Raw genomic sequence first — 18,247 nt, 5'->3', positions numbered from 1 at the left:
GTAGCCTCTAACAGACTGCTGCGTGCAAGTGCTGTTAGCCAGCACCTATGAAGGCCAGCACTGTACACGATAATGGTCACTGGAGTTGGTCGTGAGCGGGAATTGAACTCAGGTCGCAAACTAGCCGGTTGGTAGCGCAGTGCGCTAACACACACACACACACTGGGGCATGCACACACACTGAGGCATGCACACAAAGAAAAAGATTCCCCGTATAGCCTTAACAGACTGTAGGGGCAAGTGCTGTTAGCGAGCACCTATGAAGGCCGGAAAGGTACACGAGGGGGTGGGTGGCCAGCACCACGCCCGGCCGCCTTTGTCTCCCCAGTGGCAATGTTTACACACCGCACCAGGTACTCATTTGAGGCTGAGTCGACCTAGGGGAGGCCCGGGACCGGTTCAGATAATCGCCACTGATGTTGGCCGTGAGCGGGAATCGAACCCGGGTCGCCGGGTTCGTAGCGCAGCGCGCTAACCGCTACACCACCGCTCCCCACTCACTGTGACACACACTCATTCACACGCACTCACTCCCATTCTCCCACACACGCGTGCACCCACACGCGCACACACTCACTTTCACACGAAAAACAAAGATCCCCCGTGTAGCCTTAACAGACTGTAGAGGCAAGTGCAGTCAAGGAATGACATCACCTATGAAGGCTACCGGCACTGTGGCACGCGAGGGGGTGGGTGGCCAGCACCATGCCCGAACGCCTTTGTCTCCCCCAGTGATGATGTTTACGACACACCACACTGTACCAGGTACGCATTTGAGGCCGAGTCGACCTAGGATAGGCCCAGGACCGGTTCAGATAACGCCATCGCTGGTGTAGGTGGTGTCCGGGAGCGCACAAATTGTAACAACTACAGGGGCATCTCTCTGCTCAGTGTGCCGGGCAAGGTCCTGGCACGGATTATTCAACACCGCCTTGCCAGGCACGCTCGGGAGAGGCTTGCGGAACCCCAATGTGGATGCCACATTCTTTGTCCGTGTAGGGAATCCAACAAGACCTACATCTCTGCTTTTTTGACCTGGTCAAGGCCTATGATACCATCAGTAGGCCTGGGCTCTGGGTTGTTCTTCGTGCTTTTGGAGTACCTGACACTCTGCTCACGATCATTAAGGACCTTCATGATGGTGAGCGGGCCCGGGTAAAACTACGTGGCCGGGAGTCAGAGCCATTCCCTGTACACCTTGGGGTGCGACAGGGATGTCCTCTGGCTCCCATATTATTTAACATCTATTTCAACCACGTAGTTCGTGAAGCATTCAATAGCTGTACCGGGAGAATCCCCATGTGGTACAGATATAATGGGAGGCTGATCGATGCACGGGTGCGGTCAAGGGATGGCTCCCGATTGGTCAACCATGTTCTGTATGCCGGTGATCTGGTGATTGCTGCTCACTCAGGGAAGGAGTTGGAGGTGCTGCTGCTAAACCTGAATTTTGACACTAAGAGATGGGGCCTTACCATCAGCCCCACCAAAACTAAGCACCTGCCTGGGTATTTTGTACCATCGGACACTCCACCCCCAAAACTCCCAATTGGTGATGGGGCAGTTGTGGAGAGAGTGGAGAGTTTCCCATACCTGGGCAGTGTGCTTATGACCGGCTCCAGGTTAACAGCAGAGGTCTCACTCCGAATCAGTTGAGCGGCAATATCTTTTCATCGGTTGCATAACGCTGTGTGGAAGCTACCTGGTCTGTCGCTCCGCACTAAGCTTCAGGTCTTCTCGGCCACGGTCATTCCCTCCCTTCTCTACGCTTGCGAAACGTGGACCCCCTTAATGGAGCATCTTCGCCGGTTGGAAACATTTAGGCTGGCCTGCCTACGATCCATCCTGGGTTTAACCAGACTGGATTGTGTGAGGAGCTCACAAATCCTTGAAAGATCTGGGCAGGGTCCCATCGGTGAGCTCCTCCGGCAGGCAAGGCTGCGATGGCTGGGTCATGTAGCCCGCATGCCCAGCCACCGCATGCCGAAACAGCTTTTGTTTGGCCGGATTGAGGGGGCTAAGCGGGCGCGGCACGGGCTAGAGAAGAGATGGAGTGATGTGGTACAGGAGGACGTGGAGCTGAGTGGACTTGCCGATGACTGGTACCAGCGGTGTCAAGATCGGCCTCTGTGGAGGAGGCTCGTGAAGGATGCTACTGGGCAGTTGGAGGCAGTCGCCCTCCAACAACAACGGAGGGCGGAGGAGCGACGCTCAGAACAACGAGCGGAGCGCCGGGTGGCTAAAGCACAGCAGGTTGGCACAGTAGGGGGCACAGGTGGTGCATCAGCCAGTCATTTCAGTCAGTCGACCCGTGGCACCTGGGTCTGCCCCGTGACCTCCTGCCAGCGGGCGTTCGACACTTCACGTGGCCTCAGGGTGCACATAGCCTGGCACAAGCGTCGTGGTGACGTCACCGCCACTTAGTGGCGAATGGCGGTTGTTGTTGTTGTTGTTGTATGTGTGTATGTGTGTATGTGTGTGTATGTGTGTGTGTATGTGTGTATGTGTGTGTGTATGTGTGTATGTGTGTATGTATGTGTGTGTGTATGTGTGTATGTATGTGTGTGTGTGCACACCTCTGGTGTCACCGGGATCTCGCACGGCGATGGTGTCGTCGCTCAGTGCCAGCGTGCGCTCCTCCAGCAGCTCGGCGCGCAGGCCGGCGCCCCGCACCACGGCCACGGCACGCCCCTCGTACGACGAGACCAGCAGCACCGCACCGCCACCGCCACCGCCGGCCTGCACCAGCACAAAGTGCCTAGGGGTAGTAGCCGAGACACACACACGGCGGTCACCACGGCATGCCACGTCAGCTCATCCATCCCTCCCTCCATCTCTCCCTGCCTGCCTCATTGTTTTAAAATTACAGAACACAACCACTATTACTATCCCTATACAGAACACAAGCCCTATTACTATCCCTATACAGAACACAACCACTATCACTATCCCTATACAGAACACCAACCCCTATCACTATCCCTATACAGAACACAACCACTATCACTATCCCTATATGGAACACAACCACTATCACTATCCCTATATGGAACACCAACCCCTATCACTATCTCTATACAGAACACCAACCCCTATCACTATCCCTATACAGAACACAACCACTAATACTATCCCTATACAGAACACAACCCCTAATACTATCCCTATACAGAACACAACCACTATCACTATCCCTATACAGAACACAACCACTATTACTATCCCTATACAGAACACAGCCCCTATCACTATCCCTATACAGAACACCAACCACTATTACTATCCCTATACAGAACACAACCACTATTACTATCCCTATACAGAACACCAACCACTATTACTATCCCTATACAGAACACCAACCACTATTACTATCCCTATACAGAACAAAACCCCTATCACTATCCCTATACAGAACACAACCACTATTACTATCCCTATACAGAACACAACCACTATCACTATCCCTATACAGAACACAGCCCCTATTACTATCCCTAGACAGAACACAACCACTATCACTATCCCTATACAGAAGACAACCACTATTACTATCCCTATACAGAACACAGCCCCTATCACTATCCCTATACAGAACACAACCCCTAATACTATCCCTATACAGAACACCAACCCCTATCACTATCCCTATACAGAACACAGCCCCTATCACTATCCCTATACAGAACACAACCCCTAATACTATCCCTATCACTATCCCTATACAGAACACAACCACTATCACTATCCCTATACAGAACACAACCACTATCACTATCCCTATACGGAACACAACCACTATCACTATCCCTATACGGAACACCAACCCCTATCACTATCTCTATACAGAACACCAACCCCTATCACTATCCCTATACAGAACACAACTACTATCACTATCCCTATACAGAACACAACCACTATTACTATCCCTATACAGAACACAGCCCCTATCACTATCCCTATACAGAACACCAACCACTATTACTATCCCTATACAGAACACAACCCCTAATACTATCCCTATACAGAACACAGCCCCTATCACTATCCCTATACAGAACACAACCACTATTACTATCCCTATACAGAACACAACCACTATCACTATCCCTATACGGAACACCAACCCCTATCACTATCTCTATACAGAACACCAACCCCTATCACTATCCCTATACAGAACACAACTACTATCACTATCCCTAAACAGAACACAACCACTATTACTATCCCTATACAGAACACAGCCCCTATCACTATCCCTATACAGAACACCAACCACTATTACTATCCCTATACAGAACACAACCCCTAATACTATCCCTATACAGAACACAGCCCCTATCACTATCCCTATACAGAACACAACCACTAATACTATCCCTATACAGAACACAACCCCTAATACTATCCCTATACAGAACACAACCACTATCACTATCCCTATACAGAACACAGCCCCTATTACTATCCCTATACAGAACACAACCACTATTACTATCCCTATACAGAACACAACCACTATTACTATCCCTATACAGAACACAACCACTATTACTATCCCTATACAGAACACCAACCCCTATCACTATCCCTATACAGAACACAGCCCCTATCACTATCCCTATACAGAACACAACCCCTAATACTATCCCTATACAGAACACCAACCCCTATCACTATACCTATACAGAACACAACCCCTATTACTATCCCTATACAGAACACAACCACTATCCCCATACAGAACACAACCCTATCACTATCCCTATACAGAATACAACCCCTATTGCTATCCCTATACAGAACACAACCACTATCACAAACCCTATACAGAACACAACCACTATTGCGGCAGTGTAGCGGTTATATTCCTGCTCATGGCCAACACCAGTGACAATTATCTGAACTGGTCATGGGCCTCCCCAAGGTCGACCCAGCCTTAAATAGGTACCTGGTGCAGTGTGTGTATGTGTGTGTATGTGTGTGTATGTGTGTGTATGTGTGTGTGTATGTGTGTGTATGTGTGTATGTATGTGTGTATGTGTGTATGCGTGTGTATGCGTGTGTATGTATGCGTGTGTATGTGTGTGTGTATGCGGGTGAATGTGTATGTGTGTGTATGTATGTGTGTGTGTATGTGTGTATGTATGTGTATGTGTGTGTATGCGGGTGTATGTGTATGTGTGTGTGTATGTATGTGTGTGTATGTGTGTGTGTATGTATGTGTGTATGTGTATATATGTGTGTGTATGTGTGTATGTGTGTGTGTATGTGTGTGTATGTGTGTGTATGTGTGTGTGTATGCGTGTGTATGCGTGTGTATGTGTGTGTATGCGTGTGTGTGCTCGCTTGAGAAAACTCACTTCTGCGCCTGCACGATGAGGCTCACGCTGCCCTCCTTCAGGTCAAAGATGATCGGCGTGTTCCAGTTTTTAATGCTGAAACAACACACACGTACACACACACGTACACACACACGTTCACACACACACACGTATACACACACACGCGTACACACACGCGTGTTCACACACACGCGTTCACACACACACACATGTGTACACATACACACGCGTAAACACACACACGTACACACACACACACGTATATACACACACACACGCAGACACACACACCCGTACACACACATGCGCGTTCACACACACGCGTTCACACACACACACGTATACACACACACGCGTACACACACACACGCGTTCACACAGACACACGCGTACACACACACACGTACACACATACACACACACGCGTTCACACACACACGTATACTCAGACACACGTACACACATGCATACTCACACACACACACGCGTACACACACACGCGTACACACACGCGTACACACACACGCGTACACATACACGCGTACACACACACATGCGTTCACACACACACGTATACACACACACGCGTACACACACACGTATACACACACACGCAGACACACACGGGTACACACACACGCGTACACACACACGCGTACACACACGCGTACGCACACACACGTAGACGCACACACGCGTACACACACACGCGTACACACACACGCGCACACACAGACGCGCACACACACACGTACACACACACGCGCGTTCGCACACACGCGCGTTCGCACACACACACGCGTTCACACACACGCGTACACACACACGCGTACACACACACGCGTACACACACACGCGTTCACACACACACACATATACACACACACGCGTACACACACACACGTATACACACACACGCAGACACACACACGCATACACACACACGCGTACACACACACGCGTACACACACACGCGTACACACACACACGCGTACACACACACGCGTACACATACAGGCGCACACACAGACGCGCACCCACACGCGCGTTCGCACACACACACGCGTTCACACACACACACACGCGTTCACACACACACACACACACACGCGTTCACACACACACACGTGTACACACATACACGCGTTCGCACACACACACGCGTTCACACACACACACGCGTTCACACACACACACGCGTTCGCGCACACACACACGCGTTCACACACACACGCGTTCACACACACACACACACACACGCGTACACACACGCACGCGCGTTCGCACACACACGCGTACACAGACACACGCGCGTTCGCAGACACACGCGTTCGCACACACACACGCGTTCGCACACACACACAAGTGTTTGCACATACACACGCGTTCGCACACACACACACACGTTCGCACACACACACGCGTTCACACACACACGCAGACACACACGCGTACATACACACGCGTACACACACACACGTAGACGCACACACGCATACACACACACGCGTACACACACACGCGCACACACAGACGCGCACACACACACGTACACACACACGCGCGTTCGCACACACACGCGCGTTCGCACACACACACGCGTACACACACACGCATTCACACACACACGCGTTCGCACACACACACACGCGTTCACACACACACGCATTCGCACACACACACACACGCGTTCGCACACACACACGCGCGTTCGCACACACACGCGCGTTCGCACACACACACGCGTACACACACACGCGTTCACACACACACGCGTTCGCACACACACACGTGTTCACACACACACGCATTCGCACACACACACACACGCGTTCGCACACACACACACGCGTTCGCACACACACACAAGTGTTCGCACATACACACGCGTTCACACACACACACGCGTTCACACACACACGCGTTCGCACACACACGCGTACACACACACACGCGTTCACACACACACACACGCGTACACACACACACGCGTTCACACACACACGCGTTCACACACACACACGCGTTCACACGTCCATACTTTCACACACACGCATTTATTCACAAACACAAGTTCACACACACACACCCACGTGTTCACACACACACACACCCACGTGTTCACATACACACACACGTGTTCACACACACACACACCCACGTGTTCACACACACACACACCCACGTGTTCACACACACACACACGTGTTCACACACACACACACCCACGTGTTCACACACACACAGTGGGAGACACCACCTGTAGACGTAGCACTGGGCGCAGGTGGCCACGACGAGGTGACCGTGGCCCAGCGAGGCCCTGATGACGCGGTCGCGAAACTCCAACGTGTCCACAGCGTCGTCCAGGACGTTGCGAACCTACGGGACAAAGGCGGCCCGCAGAGCCTTCAACAGCGCCTCGCTGCTCGCCTGCCCCACCGCTCACCTGCCCCACCGCTCACCTGCCCCGCCGCTCACCTGCTCCACCGCTCACCTGCCCACCCGCCCCCTCCCCCCAACCGCTCACCTGCCCCACCGCTCACCTGCATGGTGCGCCTCTTGGTGAGCGTCACCTCCAGGTGGGCCCACTCCCAGCGGCGCTCCAGCAGGTGAGCGAAGACGACGCGGCCGGAGCCGCACGCGGCCCCGACCTGCGTGCCGTCGTGCGACCACGCCAGCCCCAGCGGGCTGCCCACGCCAGGCAGCTTCTCCAGGCAGTGTGACCACTGCGGGGGGGGGGGGGCAACACGTGTGTCGTGTGTGTGTGTGTGTCGTGTGTGTGTGTGTCGTGTGTGTCGTGTGTATGTCGTGTGTCGCGTGTGTGTGTGTCGTGTGTGTGTGTGTGTCGTGTGTGTGTGTGTGTGTGTGTCGTGTGTGTGTAGTGTGTGTGTCGTGTGTGTGTAGTGTGTGTCGTGTGTGTGTCGTGTGTGTGTGTGTTTCGTGTGTGTGTGTGTATCGTGTGTGTGTGTGTGTCGTGTGTGTGTGTGTCGTGTGTGCGTGTGTCGTGTGTGTGTGTGTGTCGTGTGTGTGTGTGTGTCGTGTGTGTGTGTGTGTCGTGTGTGTGTCGTGTGTGTGTGTGTTTCGTGTGTGTGTGTGTTTCGTGTGTGTGTGTGTATCGTGTGTGTGTGTGTGTCGTGTGTGTGTGTGTCGTGTGTGTGTGTGTGTCGTGTGTGTGTGTGTGTCGTGTGTGTGTTTTGTGTGTCGTGTGTGTGTCGTGTGTGTGTCGTGTGTGTGTGTCGTGTGCGTCAGTCTCACGACCACACACAGACCGCAGCGCTATCCACCAGAGCACTGACACCCACACTCCCACTAACCCCTCCTCAGCCCCTCCTCACCCCCACCTCACCCCCAGCTCACCCCCACCTCACCCCCACCTCACCCCCACCTCACTCCCTCCTCACCCCCTCCTCACCCCCTCCTCACCCCCTCCTCACCCCCTCCTCACCCCCTCCTCACCCCCACCTCTCCCCCTCCTCACCCCGGCCCTGTCACACAGGCGCAGGGTGTCGAAGGCCCCGACGAGGAAGAGTGATCCGTCGGGGGCCCACGCCACAGCCGTCACAGGGTGCTCGTGGGACAGCGAGGAGTAGAGGGGGCAGCCGTAGCTGTCCCACACCTACACGAGGAGGGAGACACGGGGTCACGGGGGCGGGTCACGGGGGGGTCACAGGGTGCTCGTGGGACAGCGAGGAGTAGAGGGGGCAGCCGTAGCTGTCCCACACCTACACGAGGAGGGAGACACGGGGTCACGGGGGGGTCACGGGGGGGTCACAGGGTGCTCGTGGGACAGCGAGGAGTAGAGGGGGCAGCCGTAGCTGTCCCACACCTACACGAGGAGGGAGACACGGGGTCACGGGGTCACGGGGGGGTCACAGGGTGCTCGTGTGGCAGCGAGGAGTAGAGGGGGCAGCCGTAGCCGTCCCACACCTACAAGGAGGGAGACACGGGGTCACGCGGGGGGTCACGGGGTCACGGGGGGGTCACAGGGTGCTCGTGGGGCAGCGAGTAGTAGAGGGGGCAGCCGTAGCCGTCCCACACCTACACGAGGAGGGAGACACGGGGTCACGGGGTCACGGGGGGGGGTCACGGGGGGGTCACAGGGTGCTCGTGGGGCAGCGAGGAGTAGAGGGGGCAGCCGTAGCCATCCCACACCTACAAGGAGTGAGACACGGGGTCACGGGGTCACGGGGGGTCACAGGGTCTCGGAGACACGGGGATACAGGGTCACGGGGTCACGGGGGGTCACAGGGTCTCGGAGACACGGGGTCACGGGGGGGTCACGGGGGGACACAGGGTCTCAGAGACACGGGTTCACGGGGACACGGAGACACGGGGTCACGGGGACACGTGGTGATGGGGACACGGGGGTCAGGCGGGTCATGGGGTCACAGGGAGGCACCTTGTAGCGGCAGTCCTCCCCGCCAGACACCACGAGGCCGTTCACCGCGTTCCAGTCCACCTTGAGAACCAGCCCCTCGTGGGCCTTCCACTGTACGCACACAGACAGAGGTGCCCCGTGTAGCCTCGACAGACTGTCAGGGCAAGTGGCAGCAGCTATGAAGGGTTACACACTCTCACTCACTCACTGTGACACTCACTCACTCACTATGACACTCACTCACAATCACTCACTGTGACATACACAACAACAACCGCCATTCGCCACTTAGTGGCGGTGATGTCACCACAACGCTTGTGCCAGGCTATGTGCACCCTGAGGCCACGTGAAGTGTCGAACGCCCGCTGGCAGGAGGTCACGGGGCAGACCCAGGTGCCACGGGTCGACTGACTGAGATGACTGGCTGATGCACCACCTGTGCCCCCTACTGTGCCAACCTGCTGTGCTTTAGCCACCCGGCGCTCCGCTCATTGTTCTGAGCGTCGCTCCTCCGCCCTCCGTTGTTGTTGGAGGGCGACTGCCTCCAACTGCCCAGTAGCATCCTTCACGAGCCTCCTCCACAGAGGCCGATCTTGACACCGCTGGTACCGGTCATCGGCAAGTCCACTCAGCTCCACGTCCTCCTGTAGCACATCACTCCATCTCTTCTCTAGCCCGTGCCGCGCCCGCTTAGCCCCCTCAATCCGGCCGAGCAAAAGCTGTTTCGGCATGCGGTGGCTGGGCATGCGGGCTACATGACCCAGCTATCGCAGCCTTGCCCGCCGGAGGAGCTCACCGATGGGACCTTGCCCAGATCTTTCAAGGATTTGTGAGCTCCTCACACAATCGAGTCTGGTTAAACCCAGGATGGATCGTAGGCAGGCCAGCCTAAATGTTTCTAACCGGCGAAGATGTTCCATTATACACACACACACTCACATAAGTCACACAGAGACACACTCATTCACACTGACTCACTCGCACACTCACTCTCACATACTCACAGTCACTCACAAACACTGTCACACTCTCTCCCACACAATCTCATACTCTCCCACACTCTCACACACATACTCACTGACTGACTCACTCACACACACACACAAGGTCACACAGAGACACATTCACTAACACACTCACAGTTACTTGCATTCACTCACACACTGACACTCTCTCTCCCACAATCTCTCCCCCACACTCTCCCCCCACACTCTCCCTCCACACTCTCCTCCCACATTCTCCCCCCACACACTCTCCCCCACACTCCACCCCCCACACTCTCCCCCCACACTCTCCCCACACACTCTCCCCCCACACACTCACTCACCTGCAGAGCCCTGGCTCCGGGCTGCAGGGGTTTCACCACGAGGTGACGCCCGGCCGTGTGCAGCACTCGGTCCGAGTCCGGGGACCAGCACGCTGAGTACACGGGGCTCCCTGCCGACGCACCCACAAAGGCCCCCCAAGTGAACTTCACCACGCCCACAAAGTCCCCTCCACGTGGACTTCACCACGCCCACAAAGTCTCCACCACGTGGACTTCACCACGCCCACAAAGTCCCCCCAAGTGAACTTCACCACGCCCACAAAGTCCCCACCACGTGGACTTCACCACGCCCACAAAGTCCCCACCACGTGAACTTCACCACGCCCACAAAGTCCCCACCACGTGGACTTCACCACGCCCACAAAGTCCCTCCAAGTGAACTTCACCACGCCCACAAAGTCCCCTCCACGTGGACTTCACCACACCCACAAAGTCCCTCCAAGTGAACTTCACCACGCCCACAAAGTCCCCACCACGTGAACTTCACCACGCCCACAAAGTCCCTCCAAGTGAACTTCACCACGCCCACAAAGTCCCCTCCATGTGGACTTCACCATGCCCACAAAGTCCCCTCCACGTGGACTTCACCACACCCACAAAGTCCCCCCAAGTGAACTTCACCACGCCCACAAAGTCCCCACCACGTGGACTTCACCACGCCCACAAAGTCCCCACCACGTGAACTTCACCACGCCCACAAAGTCCCCACCACGTGGACTTCACCACGCCCACAAAGTCCCTCCAAGTGAACTTCACCACGCCCACAAAGTCCCCTCCACGTGGACTTCACCACACCCACAAAGTCCCTCCAAGTGAACTTCACCACGCCCACAAAGTCCCCACCACGTGAACTTCACCACGCCCACAAAGTCCCTCCAAGTGAACTTCACCACGCCCACAAAGTCCCCTCCATGTGGACTTCACCATGCCCACAAAGTCCCCTCCACGTGGACTTCACCACACCCACAAAGTCCCTCCAAGTGGACTTCACCACGCCCACAAAGTCCCCACCACGTGGACTTCACCACGCCCACAAAGTCCCCCCAAGTGAACTTCACCACGCCCACAAAGTCCCCACCACATGAACTTCACCACGCCCACAAAGTCCCCTCCACGTGGACTTCACCACGCCCACAAAGTCCCTCCAATTGAACTTCACCACGCCCACAAAGTCCCCACCACAAGAACTTCACCACGCCCACAAAGTCCCCACCACGTGGACTTCACCACACCCACAAAGTCCCCACCACGTGAACTTCACCACGCCCACAAAGTCCCCCCACGTGGACTTCACCACGCCCACAAAGTCCCCACCACGTGGACTTCACCACACCCACAAAGTCCCCCCCACGTGAACTTCACCACACCCACAAAGTCCCCTCCACGTGGACTTCACCACGCCCACAAAGTCCCCTCCACGTGAACTTCACCACACCCACAAAGTCCCCCCAAGTGAACTTCACCACGCCCACAAAGTCCCCTCCACGTGAACTTCACCACACCCACAAAGTCCCCCCAAGTGAACTTCACCACGCTCACAAAGTCCCCTCCACGTGAACTTCACCACGCTCACAAAGTCCCCCCCACGTGGACTTCACCACGCCCACAAAGTCCCCACCACGTGGACTTCACCAAACCCACAAAGTCCCCACCACGTGGACTTCACCACACCCACAAAGTCCCCACCACGTGGACTTCACCACACCCACAAAGTCCCCACCACATGGACTTCACCACGCCCACAAAGTCCCCTCCACATGGATTTCACCACACCCACAAAGTCCCTCCAAGTGAACTTCACCACGCCCACAAAGTCCCCAACCATGTGAACTTCACCACACCCACAAAGTCCCCACCACGTGGACTTCACCACACCCACAAAGTCCCCACCACATGGACTTCACCACGCCCACAAAGTCCCTCCAAGTGAACTTCACTACGCCCACAAAGTCCCCTCCACGAGGACTTCACCACACCCACAAAGTCCCCTCCACGTGGACTTCACCACGCCCACAAAGTCCCCACCAAGTGGACTTCACCACGCCCACAAAGTCCCTCCAAGTGAACTTCACCACGCCCACAAAGTCCCTCCAAGTGAACTTCACCACGCCCACAAAGTCCCCTCCACGTGGACTTCACCACGCCCACAAAGTCCCCTCCACGTGGACTTCACCACGCCCACAAAGTCCCCACCACGTGGACTTCACGCCCACAAAGTCCCCCCAAGTGAACTTCACCACGCCCACAAAGTCCCCACCACGTGGACTTCACCACACCCACAAAGTCCCCACCACGTGGACTTCACCACGCCCACAAAGTCCCTCCAAGTGAACTTCACCACGCCCACAAAGTCCCCTCCACGTGGACTTCACCACGCCCACAAAGTCCCCACCACGTGGACTTCACCACGCCCACAAAGTCCCCACCACGTGGACTTCACCACACCCACAAAGTCCCCCCAAGTGAACTTCACCACGCCCACAAAGTCCCCACCACGTGGACTTCACCACGCCCACAAAATCCCCACCACGTGGACTTCACCACGCCCACAAAGTCCCTCCAAGTGAACTTCACCAAGCCCACAAAGTCCCCTCCACGTGGACTTCACCACACCCACAAAGTCCCTCCAAGTGAACTTCACCACGCCCACAAAGTCCCCACCACGTGAACTTCACCACGCCCACAAAGTCCCTCCAAGTGAACTTCACCACGCCCACAAAGTCCCTCCAAGGGAACTTCACCACGCCCACAAAGTCCCCTCCACGTGGACTTCACCACGCCCACAAAGTCCCCTCCACGTGGACTTCACCACGCCCACAAAGTCCCCACCACGTGGACTTCACGCCCACAAAGTCCCCCCAAGTGAACTTCACCACGCCCACAAAGTCCCCACCACGTGGACTTCACCACACCCACAAAGTCCCCACCACGTGGACTTCACCACGCCCACAAAGTCCCTCCAAGTGAACTTCACCACGCCCACAAAGTCCCCTCCACGTGGACTTCACCACGCCCACAAAGTCCCCTCCACGTGGACTTCACCACGCCCACAAAGTCTCCTCCACGTGGACTTCACCACGCCCACAAAGTCCCCACCACGTGGACTTCACGCCCACAAAGTCCCCCCAAGTGAACTTCGCCACGCCCACAAAGTCCCCACCACGTGGACTTCACCACACCCACAAAGTCCCCACCACGTGGACTTCACCACGCCCACAAAGTCCCCACCACGTGGACTTCACCACACCCACAAAGTCCCCCCAAGTGAACTTCACCACGCCCACAAAGTCCCCACCACGTGGACTTCACCACGCCCACAAAATCCCCACCACGTGGACTTCACCACGCCCACAAAGTCCCTCCAAGTGAACTTCACCAAGCCCACAAAGTCCCCTCCACGTGGACTTCGCCACGCCCACAAAGTCCCCACCACGTGGACTTCACCACACCCACAAAGTCCCCACCACGTGGACTTCACCACGCCCACAAAGTCCCTCCAAGTGAACTTCACCACGCCCACAAAGTCCCTCCAAGTGAACTTCACCACGCCCACAAAGTCCCCTCCACGTGGACTTCACCACGCCCACAAAGTCCCCTCCACGTGGACTTCACCACGCCCACAAAGTCCCCACCACGTGGACTTCACGCCCACAAAGTCCCCCCAAGTGAACTTCACCACGCCCACAAAGTCCCCACCACGTGGACTTCACCACACCCACAAAGTCCCCACCACGTGGACTTCACCACGCCCACAAAGTCCCTCCGAGTGAACTTCACCACGCCCACAAAGTCCCCTCCACGTGGACTTCACCACGCCCACAAAGTCCCCACCACGTGGACTTCACCACGCCCACAAAGTCCCCACCACATGGACTTCACCACGCCCACAAAGTCCCCTCCACATGGATTTCACCACACCCACAAAGTCCCTCCAAGTGAACTTCACCACGCCCACAAAGTCCCCACCACGTGAACTTCACCACACCCACAAAGTCCCCACCACGTGGACTTCACCACACCCACAAAGTCCCCACCACATGGACTTCACCACGCCCACAAAGTCCCTCCAAGTGAACTTCACTACGCCCACAAAGTCCCCTCCACGAGGACTTCATCACACCCACAAAGTCCCCTCCACGTGGACTTCACCACGCCCACAAAGTCCCCACCAAGTGGACTTCACCACGCCCACAAAGTCCCTCCAAGTGAACTTCACCACGCCCACAAAGTCCCTCCAAGTGAACTTCACCACGCCCACAAAGTCCCCTCCACGTGGACTTCACCACGCCCACAAAGTCCCCTCCACGTGGACTTCACCACGCCCACAAAGTCCCCACCACGTGGACTTCACGCCCACAAAGTCCCCCCAAGTGAACTTCACCACGCCCACAAAGTCCCCACCACGTGGACTTCACCACACCCACAAAGTCCCCACCACGTGGACTTCACCACGCCCACAAAGTCCCTCCAAGTGAACTTCACCACGCCCACAAAGCCCCCTCCACGTGGACTTCACCACGCCCACAAAGTCCCCACCACGTGGACTTCACCACGCCCACAAAGTCCCCACCACGTGGACTTCACCACACCCACAAAGTCCCCCCAAGTGAACTTCACCACGCCCACAAAGTCCCCACCACGTGGACTTCACCACGCCCACAAAATCTCCACCACGTGGACTTCACCACGCCCACAAAGTCCCTCCAAGTGAAATTCACCAAGCCCACAAAGTCCCCTCCACGTGGACTTCACCACACCCACAAAGTCCCTCCAAGTGAACTTCACCACGCCCACAAAGTCCCCACCACGTGAACTTCACCACGCCCACAAAGTCCCTCCAAGTGAACTTCACCACGCCCACAAAGTCCCTCCAAGTGAACTTCACCACGCCCACAAAGTCCCCTCCACGTGGACTTCACCACGCCCACAAAGTCCCCTCCACGTGGACTTCACCACGCCCACAAAGTCCCCACCACGTGGACTTCACGCCCACAAAGTCCCCCCAAGTGAACTTCACCACGCCCACAAAGTCCCCACCACGTGGACTTCACCAAACCCACAAAGTCCCCACCACGTGGACTTCACCACGCCCACAAAGTCCCTCCAAGTGAACTTCACCACGCCCACAAAGTCCCCTCCACGTGGACTTCACCACGCCCACAAAGTCCCCTCCACGTGGACTTCACCACGCCCACAAAGTCCCCTCCACGTGGACTTCACCACGCCCACAAAGTCCCCACCACGTGGACTTCACGCCCACAAAGTCACCCCAAGTGAACTTCGCCACGCCCACAAAGTCCCCACCACGTGGACTTCACCACACCCACAAAGTCCCCACCACGTGGACTTCACCACGCCCACAAAGTCCCCACCACGTGGACTTCACCACACCCACAAAGTCCCCCCAAGTGAACTTCACTACGCCCACAAAGTCCCCACCACGTGGACTTCACCACGCCCACAAAATCCCCACCACGTGGACTTCACCACGCCCACAAAGTCCCTCCAAGTGAACTTCACCAAGCCCACAAAGTCCCCTCCACGTGGACTTCACCACACCCACAAAGTCCCTCCAAGTGAACTTCACCACGCCCACAAAGTCCCCACCACGTGAACTTCACCACGCCCACAAAGTCCCTCCAAGTGAACTTCACCACGCCCACAAAGTCCCCTCCACGTGGACTTCACCATGCCCACAAAGTCCCCTCCACGTGGACTTCACCACACCCACAAAGTCCCTCCAAGTGGACTTCACCACGCCCACAAAGTCCCCACCACGTGGACTTCACCACGCCCACAAAGTCCCCCCAAGTGAACTTCACCACGCCCACAAAGTCCCCACCACATGAACTTCACCACGCCCACAAAGTCCCCTCCACGTGGACTTCACCACACCCACAAAGTCCCCACCACGTGAACTTCACCACGCCCACAAAGTCCCCCCACGTGGACTTCACCACGCCCACAAAGTCCCCACCACGTGGACTTCACCACACCCACAAAGTCCCCCCCACGTGAACTTCACCACACCCACAAAGTCCCCTCCACGTGGACTTCACCACGCCCACAAAGTCCCCTCCACGTGAACTTCACCACACCCACAAAGTCCCCCCAAGTGAACTTCACCACGCCCACAAAGTCCCCTCCACGTGAACTTCACCACACCCACAAAGTCCCCCCAAGTGAACTTCACCACGCTCACAAAGTCCCCTCCACGTGAACTTCACCACGCTCACAAAGTCCCCCCCACGTGGACTTCACCACGCCCACAAAGTCCCCACCACGTGGACTTCACCACACCCACAAAGTCCCCACCACGTGGACTTCACCACACCCACAAAGTCCCCACCACGTGGACTTCACCACACCCACAAAGTCCCCACCACATGGACTTCACCACGCCCACAAAGTCCCCTCCACATGGATTTCACCACACCCACAAAGTCCCTCCAAGTGAACTTCACCACGCCCACAAAGTCCCCACCACGTGAACTTCACCACACCCACAAAGTCCACAACCACGTGGACTTCACCACACCCACAAAGTCCCCACCACATGGACTTCACCACGCCCACAAAGTCCCTCCAAGTGAACTTCACTACGCCCACAAAGTCCCCTCCACGAGGACTTCACCACACCCACAAAGTCCCCTCCACGTGGACTTCACCACGCCCACAAAGTCCCCACCAAGTGGACTTCACCACACCCACAAAGTCCCTCCAAGTGAACTTCACCACGCCCACAAAGTCCCTCCAAGTGAACTTCACCACGCCCACAAAGTCCCCTCCACGTGGACTTCACCACGCCCACAAAGTCCCCACCACGTGGACTTCACGCCCACAAAGTCCCCCCAAGTGAACTTCACCACGCCCACAAAGTCCCCACCACGTGGACTTCACCACACCCACAAAGTCCCCACCACGTGGACTTCACCACACCCACAAAGTCCCCACCAAGTGGACTTCACCACGCCCACAAAGTCCCTCCAAGTGAACTTCACCACGCCCACAAAGTCCCTCCAAGTGAACTTCACCACGCCCACAAAGTCCCCTCCACGTGGACTTCACCACGCCCACAAAGTCCCCTCCACGTGGACTTCACCACGCCCACAAAGTCCCCACCACGTGGACTTCACGCCCACAAAGTCCCCTCAAGTGAACTTCACCACGCCCACAAAGTCCCCACCACGT

The 18,247-nt window shown here is 56.2% G+C and overlaps 1 protein-coding gene across 1 annotated transcript in view; it reads right to left on the bottom strand.

Moving 5' to 3' along the window:
- IFT80 (intraflagellar transport 80) overlaps window positions 1-18,247 on the bottom strand; it is a gene marked incomplete at its 5' end in the record, with an annotated part of 45,541 nt that overhangs the window by 17,361 nt on the left and 9,933 nt on the right. Inside the window, 7 exons of the mRNA XM_076054724.1 lie at window positions 2,577-2,758; window positions 5,370-5,444; window positions 7,612-7,730; window positions 7,895-8,077; window positions 8,830-8,967; window positions 9,751-9,840; window positions 11,057-11,166. Coding sequence (XP_075910839.1) covers window positions 2,577-2,758; window positions 5,370-5,444; window positions 7,612-7,730; window positions 7,895-8,077; window positions 8,830-8,967; window positions 9,751-9,840; window positions 11,057-11,166 — 897 coding nt within the window. The remainder of the gene's footprint in view (window positions 1-2,576; window positions 2,759-5,369; window positions 5,445-7,611; window positions 7,731-7,894; window positions 8,078-8,829; window positions 8,968-9,750; window positions 9,841-11,056; window positions 11,167-18,247) is intronic.

This window comes from Petromyzon marinus, chromosome 67 (assembly GCF_048934315.1).
Source record: "Petromyzon marinus isolate PM22_M1 ecotype Great Lakes invasive population chromosome 67, UKy_Petmar_22M1.pri1.0, whole genome shotgun sequence".
NCBI classification, from domain to species: domain Eukaryota; kingdom Metazoa; phylum Chordata; class Hyperoartia; order Petromyzontiformes; family Petromyzontidae; genus Petromyzon; species Petromyzon marinus.
The sequence above is the reverse complement of the archived record's forward strand: the minus strand, read 5'-3'. Positions and strand labels throughout refer to the sequence as shown.